The sequence below is a fragment of the Mustelus asterias genome, unplaced genomic scaffold (assembly GCF_964213995.1).
Source record: "Mustelus asterias unplaced genomic scaffold, sMusAst1.hap1.1 HAP1_SCAFFOLD_1064, whole genome shotgun sequence".
Taxonomy (NCBI): domain Eukaryota; kingdom Metazoa; phylum Chordata; class Chondrichthyes; order Carcharhiniformes; family Triakidae; genus Mustelus; species Mustelus asterias.
In genome coordinates, this window is record NW_027591009.1 from 46700 (window position 1) to 62500 (window position 15801).

At 54.3% G+C, this 15801-nt stretch overlaps 1 protein-coding gene across 1 annotated transcript in view; it reads left to right on the forward strand.

Moving 5' to 3' along the window:
- Positions 1 to 8765: 8765 nt before the first annotated feature.
- Positions 8766 to 15801, forward strand: part of LOC144487826 (tyrosinase-like) — a 14549-nt gene continuing 7513 nt past the window's right edge. Inside the window, exon 1 of the mRNA XM_078205899.1 lies at positions 8766 to 9539. Coding sequence (XP_078062025.1) covers positions 8766 to 9539 — 774 coding nt within the window. The remainder of the gene's footprint in view (positions 9540 to 15801) is intronic.

A 15801-nucleotide genomic window follows, 5' to 3' on the forward strand; every position in this document is an offset into this window, starting at 1 on the left:
GAGCAAAGACAAAACATGTGGTCATCTCTGGTACATTACCGGTGCCACGTGATAGCGAATTGAGGAACAGGGAGAGAGTGCAGTTAAACATGTGGTTGCAGGGATGGTGTAGGAGGGAGGGTTTCAGATACGTGGATAATTGGAACACATTCTGGGGAAGGTGGGACCTCTACAAACAGGACGGGGTGCACCTGAACCAGAGGGGCACCAATATCCTCGGAGGGAAATTTGCTACGGCTCTTCAGGGGGATTTAAACTAATTTGTCAGGGGAGTGGGAAAAGGAGTTGTAGTCCGGAAGTCAGTGTTGAGGGTGGTGAGATATTGGGGAAGGTATCAAGGTCAAGGGTGGGTACCGGTAGACAGGAAGATGGGTTGAAGTGTGTCTACTTCAATGCAAGGAGCATCCGGAACAAGGTGGATGAACTTGGGGCGTGGATTGCTACTTGGGACTACGATGTTGTGGCCATTACGGAGACGTGGGTAGAACAAGGACAGGAATGGTTGTTGGACGTTCCGGGGTATAGATGTTTCAGTAAGTGTAGGGAAGCTGGTAAAAGAGGTGGAGGAGTAGCATTGTTAATCAAGGATAGTTTAACGGCTGCGGAAAAGCACTTTGAGGGGGATATGCACACTGAGGTAATATGGGCTGCAGTTAGAAACAGGAAAGGAGCGGTCATGTTGCTAGGAGTTTTCTATAGGCCCCCAAATAGTAATAGAGATGTGGAGGAAGAAATTGCTAAGCAGATTATGGATACGTGTGGGGGTCACAGGGTAGTTGTCATGGGGGACTTTAACTTTCCAAATATTGATTGGAACCTTTGTAGGTCGAATAGTTTGGATGGGGCACTTTTTGTGCAGTGTGTGCGGGAGGGTTTCCTGACACAATATGTGGATAGGCCGACAAGGGGTGAGGCCACATTGGATTTGGTACTGGGAAATGAACCGGGCCAAGTGTTAGATTTGGTTGTGGGAGAGAACTTTGGAGATAGTGACCACAATTCGGTGTCTTTTGTTATTGCAATGGAGAGGGATAGGGCCGGACGGCAGGGCAAGGCTTACAATTGGGGGAGAGGTAATTATGATGCGATTAGGCAAGAATTAGGGGGCATAAGATGGGAACAGAAACTGTCAGGGAAAGGCACTGATGAAAAGTGGAACTTTTTCAAGGAACAAATACTGGGTGTCCTTGATAGGTATGTCCCTGTCAGGCAGGGAGGAAATGGCCGAGTGAGGGAACCGTGGTTCACAAAAGAGGTGGAATGTCTTGTGAAAAGGAAGAGGGAAGCTTATGTAGGGATGAGGAAACAAGGTTCAGATGGCTCGATTGAGGGTTACAAGTTAGCAAGGAATGAGCTGAAAAAGGGGCTGAGGAGAGCTAGGAGGGGACATGAGAAGTCCTTGGCGGGTCGGATCAAGGAAAACCCCAAGGCTTTTTACTCTTATGTGAGGAATAAAAGAATGACCAGGGTGAGGTTAGGGCCGGTCAAGGACAGTGGTGGGAACTTGTGTATGGAATCAGTAGAGATAGGCGAGGTGATGAATGAATACTTTTCTTCAGTGTTCACCAAGGAGAGGGGCCATGTTTTTCAGGAAGAGAAGGTGTTACAGGCTAATAGGCTGGAGGAAATAGATGTTCGGAGGGAGGATGTATTGGCAGTTTTGAATAAACTGAAGGTCGATAAGTCCCCTGGGCCTGATGAAATGTATCCTAGGATTCTTTGGGAGGCGAGGGATGAGATTGCAGAGCCTTTGGCTTTGATCTTTGGGTCCTCGCTGTCCACGGGGATGGTGCCAGAGGACTGGAGAGTGGCGAATGTTGTTCCTCTGTTTAAGAAAGGGAATAGAAATGACCCTGGTAATTATAGACCGGTTAGTCTGACTTCGGTGGTTGGTAAATTGATGGAAAAGGTCCTTAGGGATGGGATTTACGACCATTTAGAAAGATGCGGATTAATCCGGGATAGTCAGCACGGATTTGTGAAGGGCAAATCGTGCCTCACAAATTTGATAGAATTTTTTGAGGAGGTAACTAAGTGTGTTGATGAAGGTAGGGCGGTTGATGTCATATACATGGATTTTAGTAAGGCGTTTGATAAGGTCCCCCATGGTCGGCTTATGATGAAAGTAAGGAGGTGTGGGATAGAGGGAAAGTTGGCCGATTGGATAGGTAACTGGCTATCTGATCGAAGACAGAGGGTGGTGGTGGATGGAAAATTTTCGGACTGGAGGCAGGTTGCTAGCGGAGTGCCGCAGGGATCGGTGCTTGGTCCTCTGCTCTTTGTGATTTTTATTAATGACTTAGAGGAGGGGGCTGAAGGGTGGATCAGTAAATTTGCTGATGACACCAAGATTGGTGGAGTAGTGGATGAGGTGGAGGGGTGTTGTAGGCTGCAAAGAGACATAGATAGGATGCAAAGCTGGGCTGAAAAATGGCAAATGGAGTTTAACCCTGATAAATGTGAGGTGATTCATTTTGGTAGGACTAATTTAAATGTGGATTACAGGGTCAAAGGTAGGGTTCTGAAGACTGTGGAGGAACAGAGAGATCTTGGGGTCCATATCCACAGATCTCTAAAGGTTGCCAGTCAAGTGGATAGAGCTGTGAAGAAGGCATATAGTGTGTTAGCTTTTATTAACAGGGGGTTGGAGTTTAAGAGCCGTGGGGTTATGCTGCAACTGTACAGGACCTTGGTGAGACCGCATTTGGAATATTGCGTGCAGTTCTGGTCACCTCACTATAAGAAGGATGTGGAAGCGCTGGAAAGAGTGCAGAGGAGATTTACCAGGATGCTGCCTGGTTTGGAGTGTCGGTCTTATGAGGAAAGGTTGAGGGAGCTAGGGCTGTTCTCTCTGGAGCGGAGGAGATTGAGGGGAGACTTAATAGAGGTTTATAAAATGATGAAGGGGATAGATCGAGTGAACGTTCAAAGACTATTTCCTCGGGTGGATGGAGCTATTACAAGGGGGCATAACTATAGGGTTCATGGTGGGAGATATAGGAAGGATATCAGAGGTAGGTTCTTCACGCAGAGAGTGGTTGGGGTGTGGAATGGACTGCCTGCAGTGATAGTGGAGTCAGACACTTTAGGAACATTTAAGCGGTTATTGGATAGGCACATGGAGCACACCAGGATGGTAGGGAGTGGGATAGCTTGATCTTGGTTTCAGATGAAGGTCGGCACAACATCGTGGGCCGAAGGGCCTGTTCTGTGCTGTACTGTTCTATGTTCTATGTTCTATATGTCTCTGTCTCTCTCTCTCTCTGTCACTCTCTCTCTCTCTGTCTCTCTCTCTCTCTGTCTCTCTCTGTCTCTCTCTGTCTCTCTCTCTCTCTCTCTCTCTGTCTCTCTCTCTCTCTCTCTGTCTCTCTCTCTCCCTGTCTCTCTGTCTCTCTCTCTCTCTGTCTCTCTCTCTCTCTGTCTCTCTCTCTCTCTCTCTGTCTCTCTCTCTGTGTCTATATCTGTCTCTGTCTCTCTCTGTCTCTATATCTGTCTCTGTCTCTCTCTGTCTCTCTCTCTCTGCCTCTCTCTCTGTGTTTGTGTGTGTCTCTCTCTCTCTGTCTCTCTCTCTGTCTCTCTCTCTCTGTCTCTCCCTCTCTCTCTGTCTGTCTCTCTGTCTCTGTCTCTGTCTCTCTCTCTGTCTCTCTCTCTCTCTCTGTGTCTGTCTCTCTCTGTCTCTCTCTCTGTCTCTCTCTCTGTCTCTCCCTCTGTCTCTCTCTCTGTCTCTCTCTCTGTCTCCCTCTCTCTGTCTCTCTCTCTCTCTTTCGGTCTCTCTCTCTGTCTCTCTCTGTCTCTCTCTGTCTCTCTCTCTCTGTCTCTCTCTCTGTCTCTCTCTCTGTCTCTCTCTCTGTCTCTCTCTCTCTCTGTCTCGCTTTTCTCTCTCTCTCTGTCTCTCTCTCTCTGTCTCTCTCTTTCTGTCTCTCTCTCTCTCTCCCCCTCCCCCTCTCTGTCTCTCTCTCTGTCTGTCTCTCTGTCTCTCTCTCTCTCTCTGTCTCTCTCTCTCTCTCTTTCTCTCTCTCTCTCTCTCTGTCTCTCTCTCTCTCTCTCTCTGTCTCTTTCTCTCTCTGTCTCTCTCTCTGTCTCTCTCTTTCTCTCTCTGTCTCTCTCTCTCTCTCTGTCTCTCTCTCTCTCTCTGTCTCTCTCTCTCTGTCTCTCTATCTCTGCCTCTCTCTCTCTCTCCATCCCCGCACCTTGAACCAGGTCGGAGAGAGTTAGTGGGGGTGGATTTTGGGTTTGACCTTGTAAACTTCCTGAGTTTCCTGAGGAAGTTAGAAGGACGGGACGGTCGGTGGGGGGGATGGGTGGGAACAATATGGCCGTTCAAGGCGAGAGACAGGGAACAGGAAGGGCCGGCTGAACCTCTGCGGCGGGTAAATCTCAGTCTGTAATTGGGGAAGTGGGATCAGACCGCTCGGGCAATGGCAAGGTGGAAAGGGGAACTGAGTTCGTCAACCCGATCAGACTCTGCCGAGGGTGGATAAAGGGGAACCAGTAGATGTGGTGTACTGGGATTGTCAGAGGTACCACCAGGTAGACCACAAGACATAGGAGCAGAATGAGGCCACTCGGCCCATCGAGTCTGCTCCGCCATTCAACCATGGCTGATATTTTCCCCATCCCCATTCTCCTGCCTTTTCCCCCATCACCCCTGATCCCCTTATTAATCAAGAACCTATCTATCTCTGTCTTAAAGACACTCAATGACCCGGCCTCCTCTGTGACAAAGAGTTCCACACATTCCCCGCTCTCTGGCTGAAGAAATTCCTCCTCATCTCTGTTTTAAAGGATCGTCCCTTTAGCCTGAGGTTGTTCCCTCTGGTTCTAGTTTTTCCTACCAGTGGAAACATCCTCTCCACGTCCACTCTATCCGGGCCTCGCAGTATCCTGTAAGTCTCAATAAGATCCCCCCTCATCCTTCTAAACTCCAACGAGTACAGACCCAGAGTACTCAACCGTTCCTCATACGACAAGCTCTTCATTCCAAGGGATCATTCTTGTGAAGCTCCTCTGGACCCTTTCCAAGGCCCAGCACATCCTTCCTTAGATACGGGGCCCAAAACTGCTCACAATACTCCAAATGGGGTCTGACCAGAACCTTATACAGCCTCAGGAGTACATCGATCCCTTTAGCCCCAAGAGCGATATCTAATTCCTTCTCGAGATCACACAACGTTTTGGCCTCAACTACTTTCCGTGGGAGTGAATTCCACACATTCGCCACCCTCTGGGTGAAGAGATCCCTCCTCATCTCCGTTTTGAAGGATCGTCCCTTCAGCCTGAGTTTGTTGCCCCTTGAGAAGGTGGTGGGGGAGCCGCCATCTTGAATCGCCGCCATCTTGAATCGCCGCCATCTTGAATCGCCGCCATCTTGAATCGCCGCCATCTTGAATCGCTGCAGTTCCACGGGCTGTGGGTTGGCCCACATCCTTCCAACGAGTACAGACCCAGAGTCCTCAACCCGTTCCTCATACGACAAGCTCTTCATTCCAGGGATAAAGATCTGGCGATGATCTTTGAGTCGTCGATGGAGACGGGAGAGGTTCCGGAGGATTGCGGATGCGGTTCCTATTTTCAAGAAGGGGAATAGGGATAGCCCAGGAAATTACCGACCGGTGAGTCTAATCTCAGTGGTTGGTAAGCCGATGGAGAAGATCCTGAGGGACAGGATCTATGAGCATTTAGAGAGGTTTAGTATGCTCAAGAATACTCAGCATGGCTTTGTCAAAGGCAGATCGTGCCTTACGGGCCTGGTGGAGTTCTTCGAAAATGTGACTAAACACATTGACGAAGGGAAAGCGGTAGATGTGGTTTATATGGATTTTAACAAGGCGTTCGATAAGGTCCCCCATGCAAGGCTTCTCGAAAAAGTGAGAGGGCATGGGATCCAAGGGGCTGCTGCCCTGTGGATCCAAAACTGGCTTGCCCAAAGGAGGCAGAGAGTGGGTTTAGACGGGTCTTTTTCTAAATGGAGGTCGGTCACCAGTGGAGTGCCCCAGGGATCTGTTCTGAGACCCTTGCTGTTTGTCATTTTCATAAATGACCTGGATGAGGAAGTGGAGGGATGGGTTGGTAAGTTTGCCGACGACACGAAGGTTGGTGGGGTTGTGGATAGTCTGGAGGGATGTCAGAAGTTACAGAGGGACATAGATAGGATGCAAGACTGGGCGGAGAAGTGGCAGATGGACTTCAACCCAGATAAATGTGTAGTGGTCCATTTTGGCAGGTCAAATGGGATGAAGGAGTACAATATTAAGGGAAAGACTCTTAGTACGGTAGAGGATTAGAAGGATCTTGGGGCCCGGGTCCATAGGACTCTGAAATCGGCCCCGCAAGTGGAGGAGGTGGTTAAGAAGGCATATGGTGTGCTGGCCTTTATCAATCGAGGGATTGAGTTTAGGAGTCCGGGGATAATGATGCAGCTATATAAGACCCTCGTCAGACCCCACTTGGAGTACTGTGCTCAGTTCTGGTCGCCTCATTACAGGAAGGATGTGGAAAAGATTGAAAGGGTGCAGAGGTGATTTACAAGGATGTTGCCTGGATTGAGTGGCATGCCTTATGAGGATAGGCTGAGGGAGCTCGGTCTTTTCTCCTTGGAGAGACGTAGGATGAGAGGAGACCTAATGGAGGTGTATAAGATGTTGAGAGGCATAGATCGGGTGGACTCTCAGAGGCTTTTTCCCAGGGTGGAAATATCTGCTACGAGAGGACACAGGTTTAAGGTGCTGGGGGGTAGGTACAGGGGAGATGTTGGGGGGGAAGTTTTTCACACAGAGGGTGGTGGGCGAGTGGAATCGGCTGCCGTCAGTGGAAGCAAACTCAATAGGGTCTTTTAAGAGACTCCTGGATGGGTACATGGGACTTAATAGGATGGAGGGTTATAGGTAGGCCTAAAAGGTAGGGATATGTTCGGCACAACTTGTGGGGCCGAAGGGCCTGTTTTGTGCTGTAGTTTTTCTATGTTTCTAAAGTAGACGTGGAGAGGGTGTTTTCTTTGTGGGGCCATCTTAGGATGAGAGTCTTTGGATAAGGGGATAGCAAATTTAAAACAGAGTTGGGGGAAAAACTAATTCTCCGAAAGGGTTGCGAATCTGTGGAGGACGCAGAGACAGTGAGTACATTTAAGGAGGGGTGAGACAGATCTTTCATTGGGATTGGGGTTGAAGGTTTACGGGGAGAAGGCAGGAAACTGGGGATGAGGAGGACATCAGGCAAGGCGGATGGGCCGAATGGTCTAATTCTGCTCCGATACCTTCTAAACGAGTGATTGTACCACAGGATGCTGATGCATGGGCAATCATGAGGGAGGCCATTCACCTGCCAACATCTATCATGGAGGGATTGGAAAATGAGGTCAGGTAAATAGTCCCGAACTCCAGAATGTTCCGCTCCCGTAGCCAAGCTCGTCCAGTACGCTAGCATCCAATCCGGCAAGGTGCAAAACTGCCCAGGTAGGTCCTGTAGACAAGAGGCATTGAGTTATAGAAGTTTACAGCACGGAAACAGGCCCTTCGGCCCAACTTGTCCATGCCGCCCCTTTTTTTTAAACCCCTAAGCTCGTCCCAATTGCCCGCATTTGGCCCATATCCCTCTCTCCCCATCGTACCCATGTAACGCTTTTTAAAAGACAAAATTGTACCCGCCTCTACTACTGCCTCTCGTTCCAGACACTCACCACCCTCTGTGTGAAAAAATTGCCCCTCTGGACCCTTCTGTATCTCTCCCCTCTCACCTTAAACCTATGCCCTCTAGTTTTAGACTCCCCTACCTTTGGGGAAAGATATTGACTATCTAGCTGATCTGTGCCCCTCATTATTTTATAGACCTCTATAAGATCACCCCTCAGCCTCCTACGCTCCAGAGAAAAATGTCCCAGTCTATCCAGCCCCTCCTTATAACTCAAACCATCAAGTCCCGGTAGCATCCTAGTAAATCTTTTCCGCACTCTTTCTAGTTTAATAATATCCTTTCTATAATAGGGTGACCAGAACTGTACACAGTATTCCAAGTGTGGCCTTACCAATGTCTTGTACAACTTCAACAAGACGTCCCAACTCCTGTATTCAATGTTCTGACCGATGAAACCAAGCGTGCCGAATGCCTTCTTCACCACTCTGTCCCCCTGTGACTCCACTTTCAAGGAGCTATGAACCTGTACCCCTAGATCTCTTTGTTCTGTAACTCTCCCCAATGCCCTACCATTAACTGAGTAAGTCCTGCCCTGGTTCGATCGACCAAGCAGACCAAATCCAACCTGGATTGTACCATGGGTCTGCTCTCTACATTATTCATGTAAATTGAGTCTGTGTCTTTATATGCCCTGTTTGAGAACAGAATTCCCACTCACCTGAAGAAGGGGCTTGGAGCTCCGAAAGCTTGTGTGGCTTTTGCCACCAAATAAACCTGTTGGACTTTAACCTGGTGTTGTTAGACTTCTTACTGTGTTCACTCTCCATCATCAGTGGAGCGATGGAAGGGGGGGTCATTAGTGGAGCTGGCAAGCACTCGGCAATATCCCCATCCAAGAGAGAGTGGGGACAGAGAGAGAGGGGGTTGAAGCCAAGGTTGTAAATTCTGCGCAGGAGCCAAGCAGGATGTTGGTGGGTCCAAGCCAATGCTCACTGATGCTAATCTGTCACCTTGGCCAGAAAACAACTAGGACTGTAGGATGGTGGCGTTGAGATGTTCGAATATAAAGCCACGGATACGGGCAGTAGACACACTCAGTGCCCGCCGGACGCACAGATCCCAGGCCCTCTGACTCGATGGCCCGGGCGTCGCGGGTGGCGTGGTTGCTCCTGTACCTGGGGGCTGCCCGGGCTCAGATCCCCCTCCCCTGCGCCGACCGGGCGCACGTGGAGGCGGGCGAGTGCTGCCCCGCCTTCTGGGGCGACGGCTCGCCCTGCGGATCAGCCTCGGGGCGCGGGAGGTGCCGGGAGGTGGGGGGGCTGGGCGGGCGGGGGGAGAGGGCCGATTTCCGCCTGGGATGGCCCGGCTACTTCTTCCGGTGGCTGTGCTGGTGTGCGGGGAATTATGGAGGGGCGGACTGCGGGGAGTGCGGGTTCGGCTGGAGGGGGGAGGGCTGCCGGGAGAGACACCTGGCGGTGCGACGGGAGCTGGCCAACCTGACGGCAGGGGAGCGCCGGAGGTTCGTTAGGAATCTCCAGGCGTCCAAGGTGACGCTCAGCAAACGCTACGCCGTCTACGCCAGCGAGGCGTCCGCCCCGAACTCCCGGAGGAGCTTCCGTCGCGAGTCGGCCTTCAACGTGGCCACCTGGGTCCATCACCTGACCTCCAAGACACTGGACGAGGACGGGCGGCCATTTTACGCCCACCGTTCCACCGCCTTCCCAGTTTGGCACCGACTCTTCCTGCTGTTCCTGGAGAGCGAGATCCGGAACGTCACCGCAGACGACTCCTTCTTCATCCCCGTCTGGACCTGGGCGGGAAAAGGCGGCTGTGACGTCTGTACCCGCGACCTCTTTGGAAGCAGCGGGAGTGACGGGCATCTCAAAGATTCGATATTCCGCTCCTGGCAGGTACGCACACCGCCCGTGTACACACACACCGCCCGTGTACACACACACACCGCCCGTGTACACACACACACACCGCCCGTGTACACACACACACCGCCCGTGTACACACACACCGCCCGTGTACACACACACCGCCCGTGTACACACACACCGCCCGTGTACACACACACCGCCCGTGTACACACGCACACCGCCCGTGTACACACACACACCGCCCGTGTACACACACACACACCGCCCGTGCACACACACACACCGCCCGTGTACACACACACCGCCCGTGTACACACACACACACCGCCCGTGTACACACACACACCGCCCGTGTACACACACACACCGCCCGTGTACACACACACACCGCCCGTGTACACACACACCGCCCGTGTACACACACACACCGCCTGTGTACACACACACACCGCCCGTGTACACACACACCGCCCGTGTACACACACACACACCGCCCGTGTACACACGCACACCGCCCGTGTACACACACACCGCCCGTGTACACACACACCGCCCGTGTACACACACACACCGCCCGTGTACACACACACCGCCTGTGTACACACACACACACCGCCCGTGTACACACACACACCGCCCGTGTACACACACACACACACCGCCCGTGTACACACACACACACCGCCCGTGTACACACACACACCGCCCGTGTACACGCGCACACCGCCCGTGTACACACACACACCGCCCGTGTACACACACACACCGCCCGTGTACACACACACACACCGCCCGTGTACACACACACACCGCCCGTGTACACACACACACCGCCCGTGTACACACACACACACCGCCCGTGTACACACACACACACCGCCCGTGTACACACACACACCACCCGTGTACACACACACACCGCCCGTGTATACACACACACCGCCCGTGTACACACACACACACCGCCTGTGTACACACGCACGCCGCCCGTGTACACACGCACACCGCCCGTGTACACACACACCGCCCGTGTACACACACACCGCCCGTGTACACACACACATCGCCCGTGTACACGCGCACACCGCCCGTGTACACACACACACCACCCGTGTACACACACACCGCCCGTGTACACACACACACACCGCCCGTGTACACACACACACACCGCCCGTGTATACACTCACACCGCCCGTGTACACACACACACACCGCCCGTGTACACACGCACACCGCCCGTGTACACACGCACACCGCCCGTGTACACACACACACCGCCCGTGTACACACACACACCGCCCGTGTACACACACACACACCGCCCGTGTACACACACACCGCCCGTGTACACACACACACCGCCCGTGTACACACACACCGCCCGTGTACACACACACACACCGCCCGTGTACACACACACACCGCCCGTACACACACACACCGCCCGTGTACACACACACACACCGCCCGTGTACACACACACACACACCGCCCGTGTACACACACACACCGCCCGTGTACACACACACACCGCCCGTGTACACACACACACCGCCCGTGTACACACACACACACCACCCGTGTACACACACACACACCGCCCGTGTACACACACACACCGCCCGTGTACACAGACACACCGCCCGTGTACACACACACACCGCCCGTGTACACACACACACCGCCCGTGTACACACACACACCGCCCGTGTACACACACACACGGCCCGTGTACACACACACACCGCCCGTGTACACACACACACCGCCCGTGTACACACACACACCGCCCGTGTACACACACACACCGCCCGTGTACACACACACACACACCGCCCGTGTACACACACACCGCCCGTGTACACACACACACCGCCCGTGTACACACACACACACCGCCCGTGTACACACACACACCGCCCGTGTACACACACACACCGCCCGTGTACACACACACACACACCGCCCGTGTACACACACACACCGCCCGTGTACACACACACACCACCCGTGTACACACGCACACCGCCCGTGTACACACACATACACCACCCGTGTACACACACACACCGCCCGTGTACACGCGCACACCGCCCGTGTACACGCGCACACCTCCCGCGTACACACACACACCGCCCGTGTACTCACACACACCGCCCATGTACACACACACACCGCCCGTGTACACACACACACCGCCCGTGTACACACACACACCGCCCGTGTACACACACACACACCGCCCGTGTACACACACACACACCGCCCGTGTACACACACACACCGCCCGTGTACACACACACACCGCCCATGTACACACACACACACCGCCCGTGTACACACACACACCACCCGTGTACACACACACACCGCCCGTGTACACACACACACCGCCCGTGTACACACACACACACACCGCCCGTGTACACACACACACCGCCCGTGTACACACACACACACCGCCCGTGTACACACACACACACACCGCCCGTGTACACACACACACCGCCCGTGTACACACACACACCGCCCGTGTACACACACACACTGCCCGTGTACACACACACACACCACCCGTGTACACACACACACACCGCCCGTGTACACACACACACACCGCCCGTGTACACACACACACCGCCCGTGTACACACACACACCGCCCGTGTACACACACACACCGCCCGTGTACACACACACACCGCCCGTGTACACACACACACACCGCCCGTGTACACACACACACACACCGCCCGTGTACACACACACACCGCCCGTGTACACACACACACCGCCCGTGTACACACACACACCGCCCGTGTACACACACACACCGCCCGTGTACACACACACACCACCCGTGTACACACACACACCGCCCGTGTACGCACACACACACACCGCCCGTGTACACACACACACACCGCCCGTGTAGACACACACACACCGCCCGTGTACACACACACACCGCCCGTGTACACACACACACACCGCCCGTGTACACACACACACACCGCCCGTGTACACACACACACCGCCCGTGTACACACACACACACCGCCCGTGTACACACACACACACCGCCCGTGTAGACACACACACACCGCCCGTGTACACACACACACACACCGCCCGTGTACACACACACACACAGCCCGTGTACACACACACACCGCCCGTGGACACACACACACACACCGCCCGTGTACACACACACACCGCCCGTGTACACACACACACCGCCCGTGTACACACACACACACCGCCCGTGTACACACACACACACCGCCCGTGTACACACACACACACCGCCCGTGTACACACACACACACCGCCCGTGTACACACACACACCACCCGTGGACACACACACACCGCCCGTGTACACGCGCACACCGCCCGTATACACACACACACCGCCCGTGTACACACGCACACCGCCCGTGTACACACACACACCGCCCGTGTACACACACACACCGCCCGTGTACACACACACACACCGCCCGTGTACACACACACACCGCCCGTGTACACACACACACACCGCCCGTGTACACACACACACCGCCCGTGTACACACACGCACACCGCCCGTGTACACACACACACACCGCCCGTGTACACACACACACCGCCCGTGTACACACACACACCACCCGTGTACACACACACACCGCCCGTGTACACACACACACACACCGCCCGTGTACACACATACACCGCCCGTGTACACACACACACACCGCCCGTGTACACGCGCACACCGCCCGTGTACACACACACACCGCCCGTGTACACACACACACACCGCCCGTGTACACACACACACACCGCCCGTGTACACACACACACCGCCCGTGTACACACACACACCGCCCGTGTACACACACACACCGCCCGTGTACACACACACACACCGCCCGTGTACACACACACACCGCCCGTGTACACACACACACACCGCCCGTGTACACACACACACACCGCCCGTGTACACACACACACCGCCCGTGTACACACACACACACCGCCCGTGTACACACACACACACCGCCCGTGTACACGCGCACACCGCCCGTGTACACACACACACCGCCCGTGTACACACACACACACCGCCCGTGTACACACACACACTGCCCGTGTACACACACACACCGCCCGTGTACACACACACACTGCCCGTGTACACACACACACACCGCCCGTGTACACACACACCGCCCGTATACACACACACCGCCCGTGTACACACACACACCGCCCGTGTACACACACACACACACCGCCCGTGTACACACACACACCGCCCGTGTACACACACACACCACCCGTGTACACACACACACCGCCCGTGTACACACACACCACCCATGTACACACACACACCGCCCGTGTACACACACACACCGCCCGTGTACACACACACACCGCCCGTGTACACACACACACACCGCCCGTGTACGCACACACACCGCCCGTGTACACACACACACACCGCCCGTGTACACACACACACCGCCCGTGTACACACACACACACCGCCCGTGTACACACACACACACCGCCCGTGTACACACACACCACCCATGTACACACACACACCGCCCGTGTACACACACACACCGCCCGTGTACACACACACACCGCCCGTGTACACACACACACACCGCCCGTGTACACACACACACCGCCCGTGTACACACACACACCGCCCGTGTACACACACACACACCGCCCGTGTACACACACACACACCGCCCGTGTACACACACACACACCGCCCGTGTACACACACACACCGCCCGTGTACACACACACACACCGCCCGTGTACACACACACACACCGCCCGTGTACACACACACACACCGCCCGTGTACACACACACACCGCCCGTGTACACACACACACCGCCCGTGTACACACACACACACCGCCCGTGTACACACACACACCGCCCGTGTACACACACACACCGCCCGTGTACACACACACACCGCCCGTGTACACGCACACACGGAGATACTGAGACGCACACACGGAGATACTGAGACGCACACACGGAGATACTGAGACGCACACACGGAGATACTGAGACGCACACACGGAGATACTGAGACGCACACACGGAGATACTGAGACGCACACACACCGCCCGTGTACACACACACACACCGCCCGTGTACACACACACACCGCCCGTGTACACACACACACACCGCCCGTGTACACACACACACACCGCCCGTGTACACACACACACACCGCCCGTGTACACACACACACACCGCCCGTGTTCACACACACACACCACCCGTGTACACACACACCGCCCGTGTACACACACACACACCACCCGTGTACACACACACACCGCCCGTGTACACACACACACCGCCCGTGTACACACACACACCGCCCGTGTTCACACACACACACGCACATATATATCTTGCGGAGTTAGTGTACGCAAAATTACAAAACAAATGCTAAGTAAGTCCTTTGACCAGATCCCTCATAAGAACATAAGAAATAGGAGCAGGAGTAGGCCATCTTGCCCCTCGAGCCTGCCCCGCCATTCAATAAGATCATGGCTGATCTGACGTGGATCAGTACCACTTACCCGCCTGATCCCCATAACCCTTAATTCCCTTACCGATCAGGAATCCATCTATCCGTGATTTAAACATATTCAGCGAGGTAGCCTCCACCACCTCAGTGGGCAGAGAATTCCAGAGATTCACCACCCTCTGGGAGAAGAAGTTCCTCCTCAACTCTGTCTTAAACCGACCCCCCTTTATTTTGAGGCTGTGCCCTCTAGTTCTAGCTTCCTTTCTAAGTGGAAGGGCGGGGGGGAGGTTTAACACGGATATCAGAAGGACGTATTTTACACAGAGGGTGGTGGGGGCCTGGAATGCGCTGCCGGGCAAGGTGGTGGAGGCGGACACACTCGGAACGTTTAAGACTTATCTAGATAGCCACATGAACGGAGTGGGAATGGAGGGATACAAAAGAATGGTCTAGTTTGGACCAGGGAGCGGCGTGGGCTTGGAGGGCCGAAGGGTCTGTTCCTGTGCTGTATTGTTCTTTGTTCTTTGATGGTACTGGAGATCCAAAGACATTCGATGGGCCGAATGGTCACCACTTAACTCTGCCCGTTTTCTCCACTCACTGTATGGGATTGGAGCGTCATTGACAACCCCAGCATGTATCGCCTGCGCCTATTGGAAAAGGGGGTGGGGGAGCTGCCATCTTGAACCCACGCGTGTGTGGTGTAGGTACA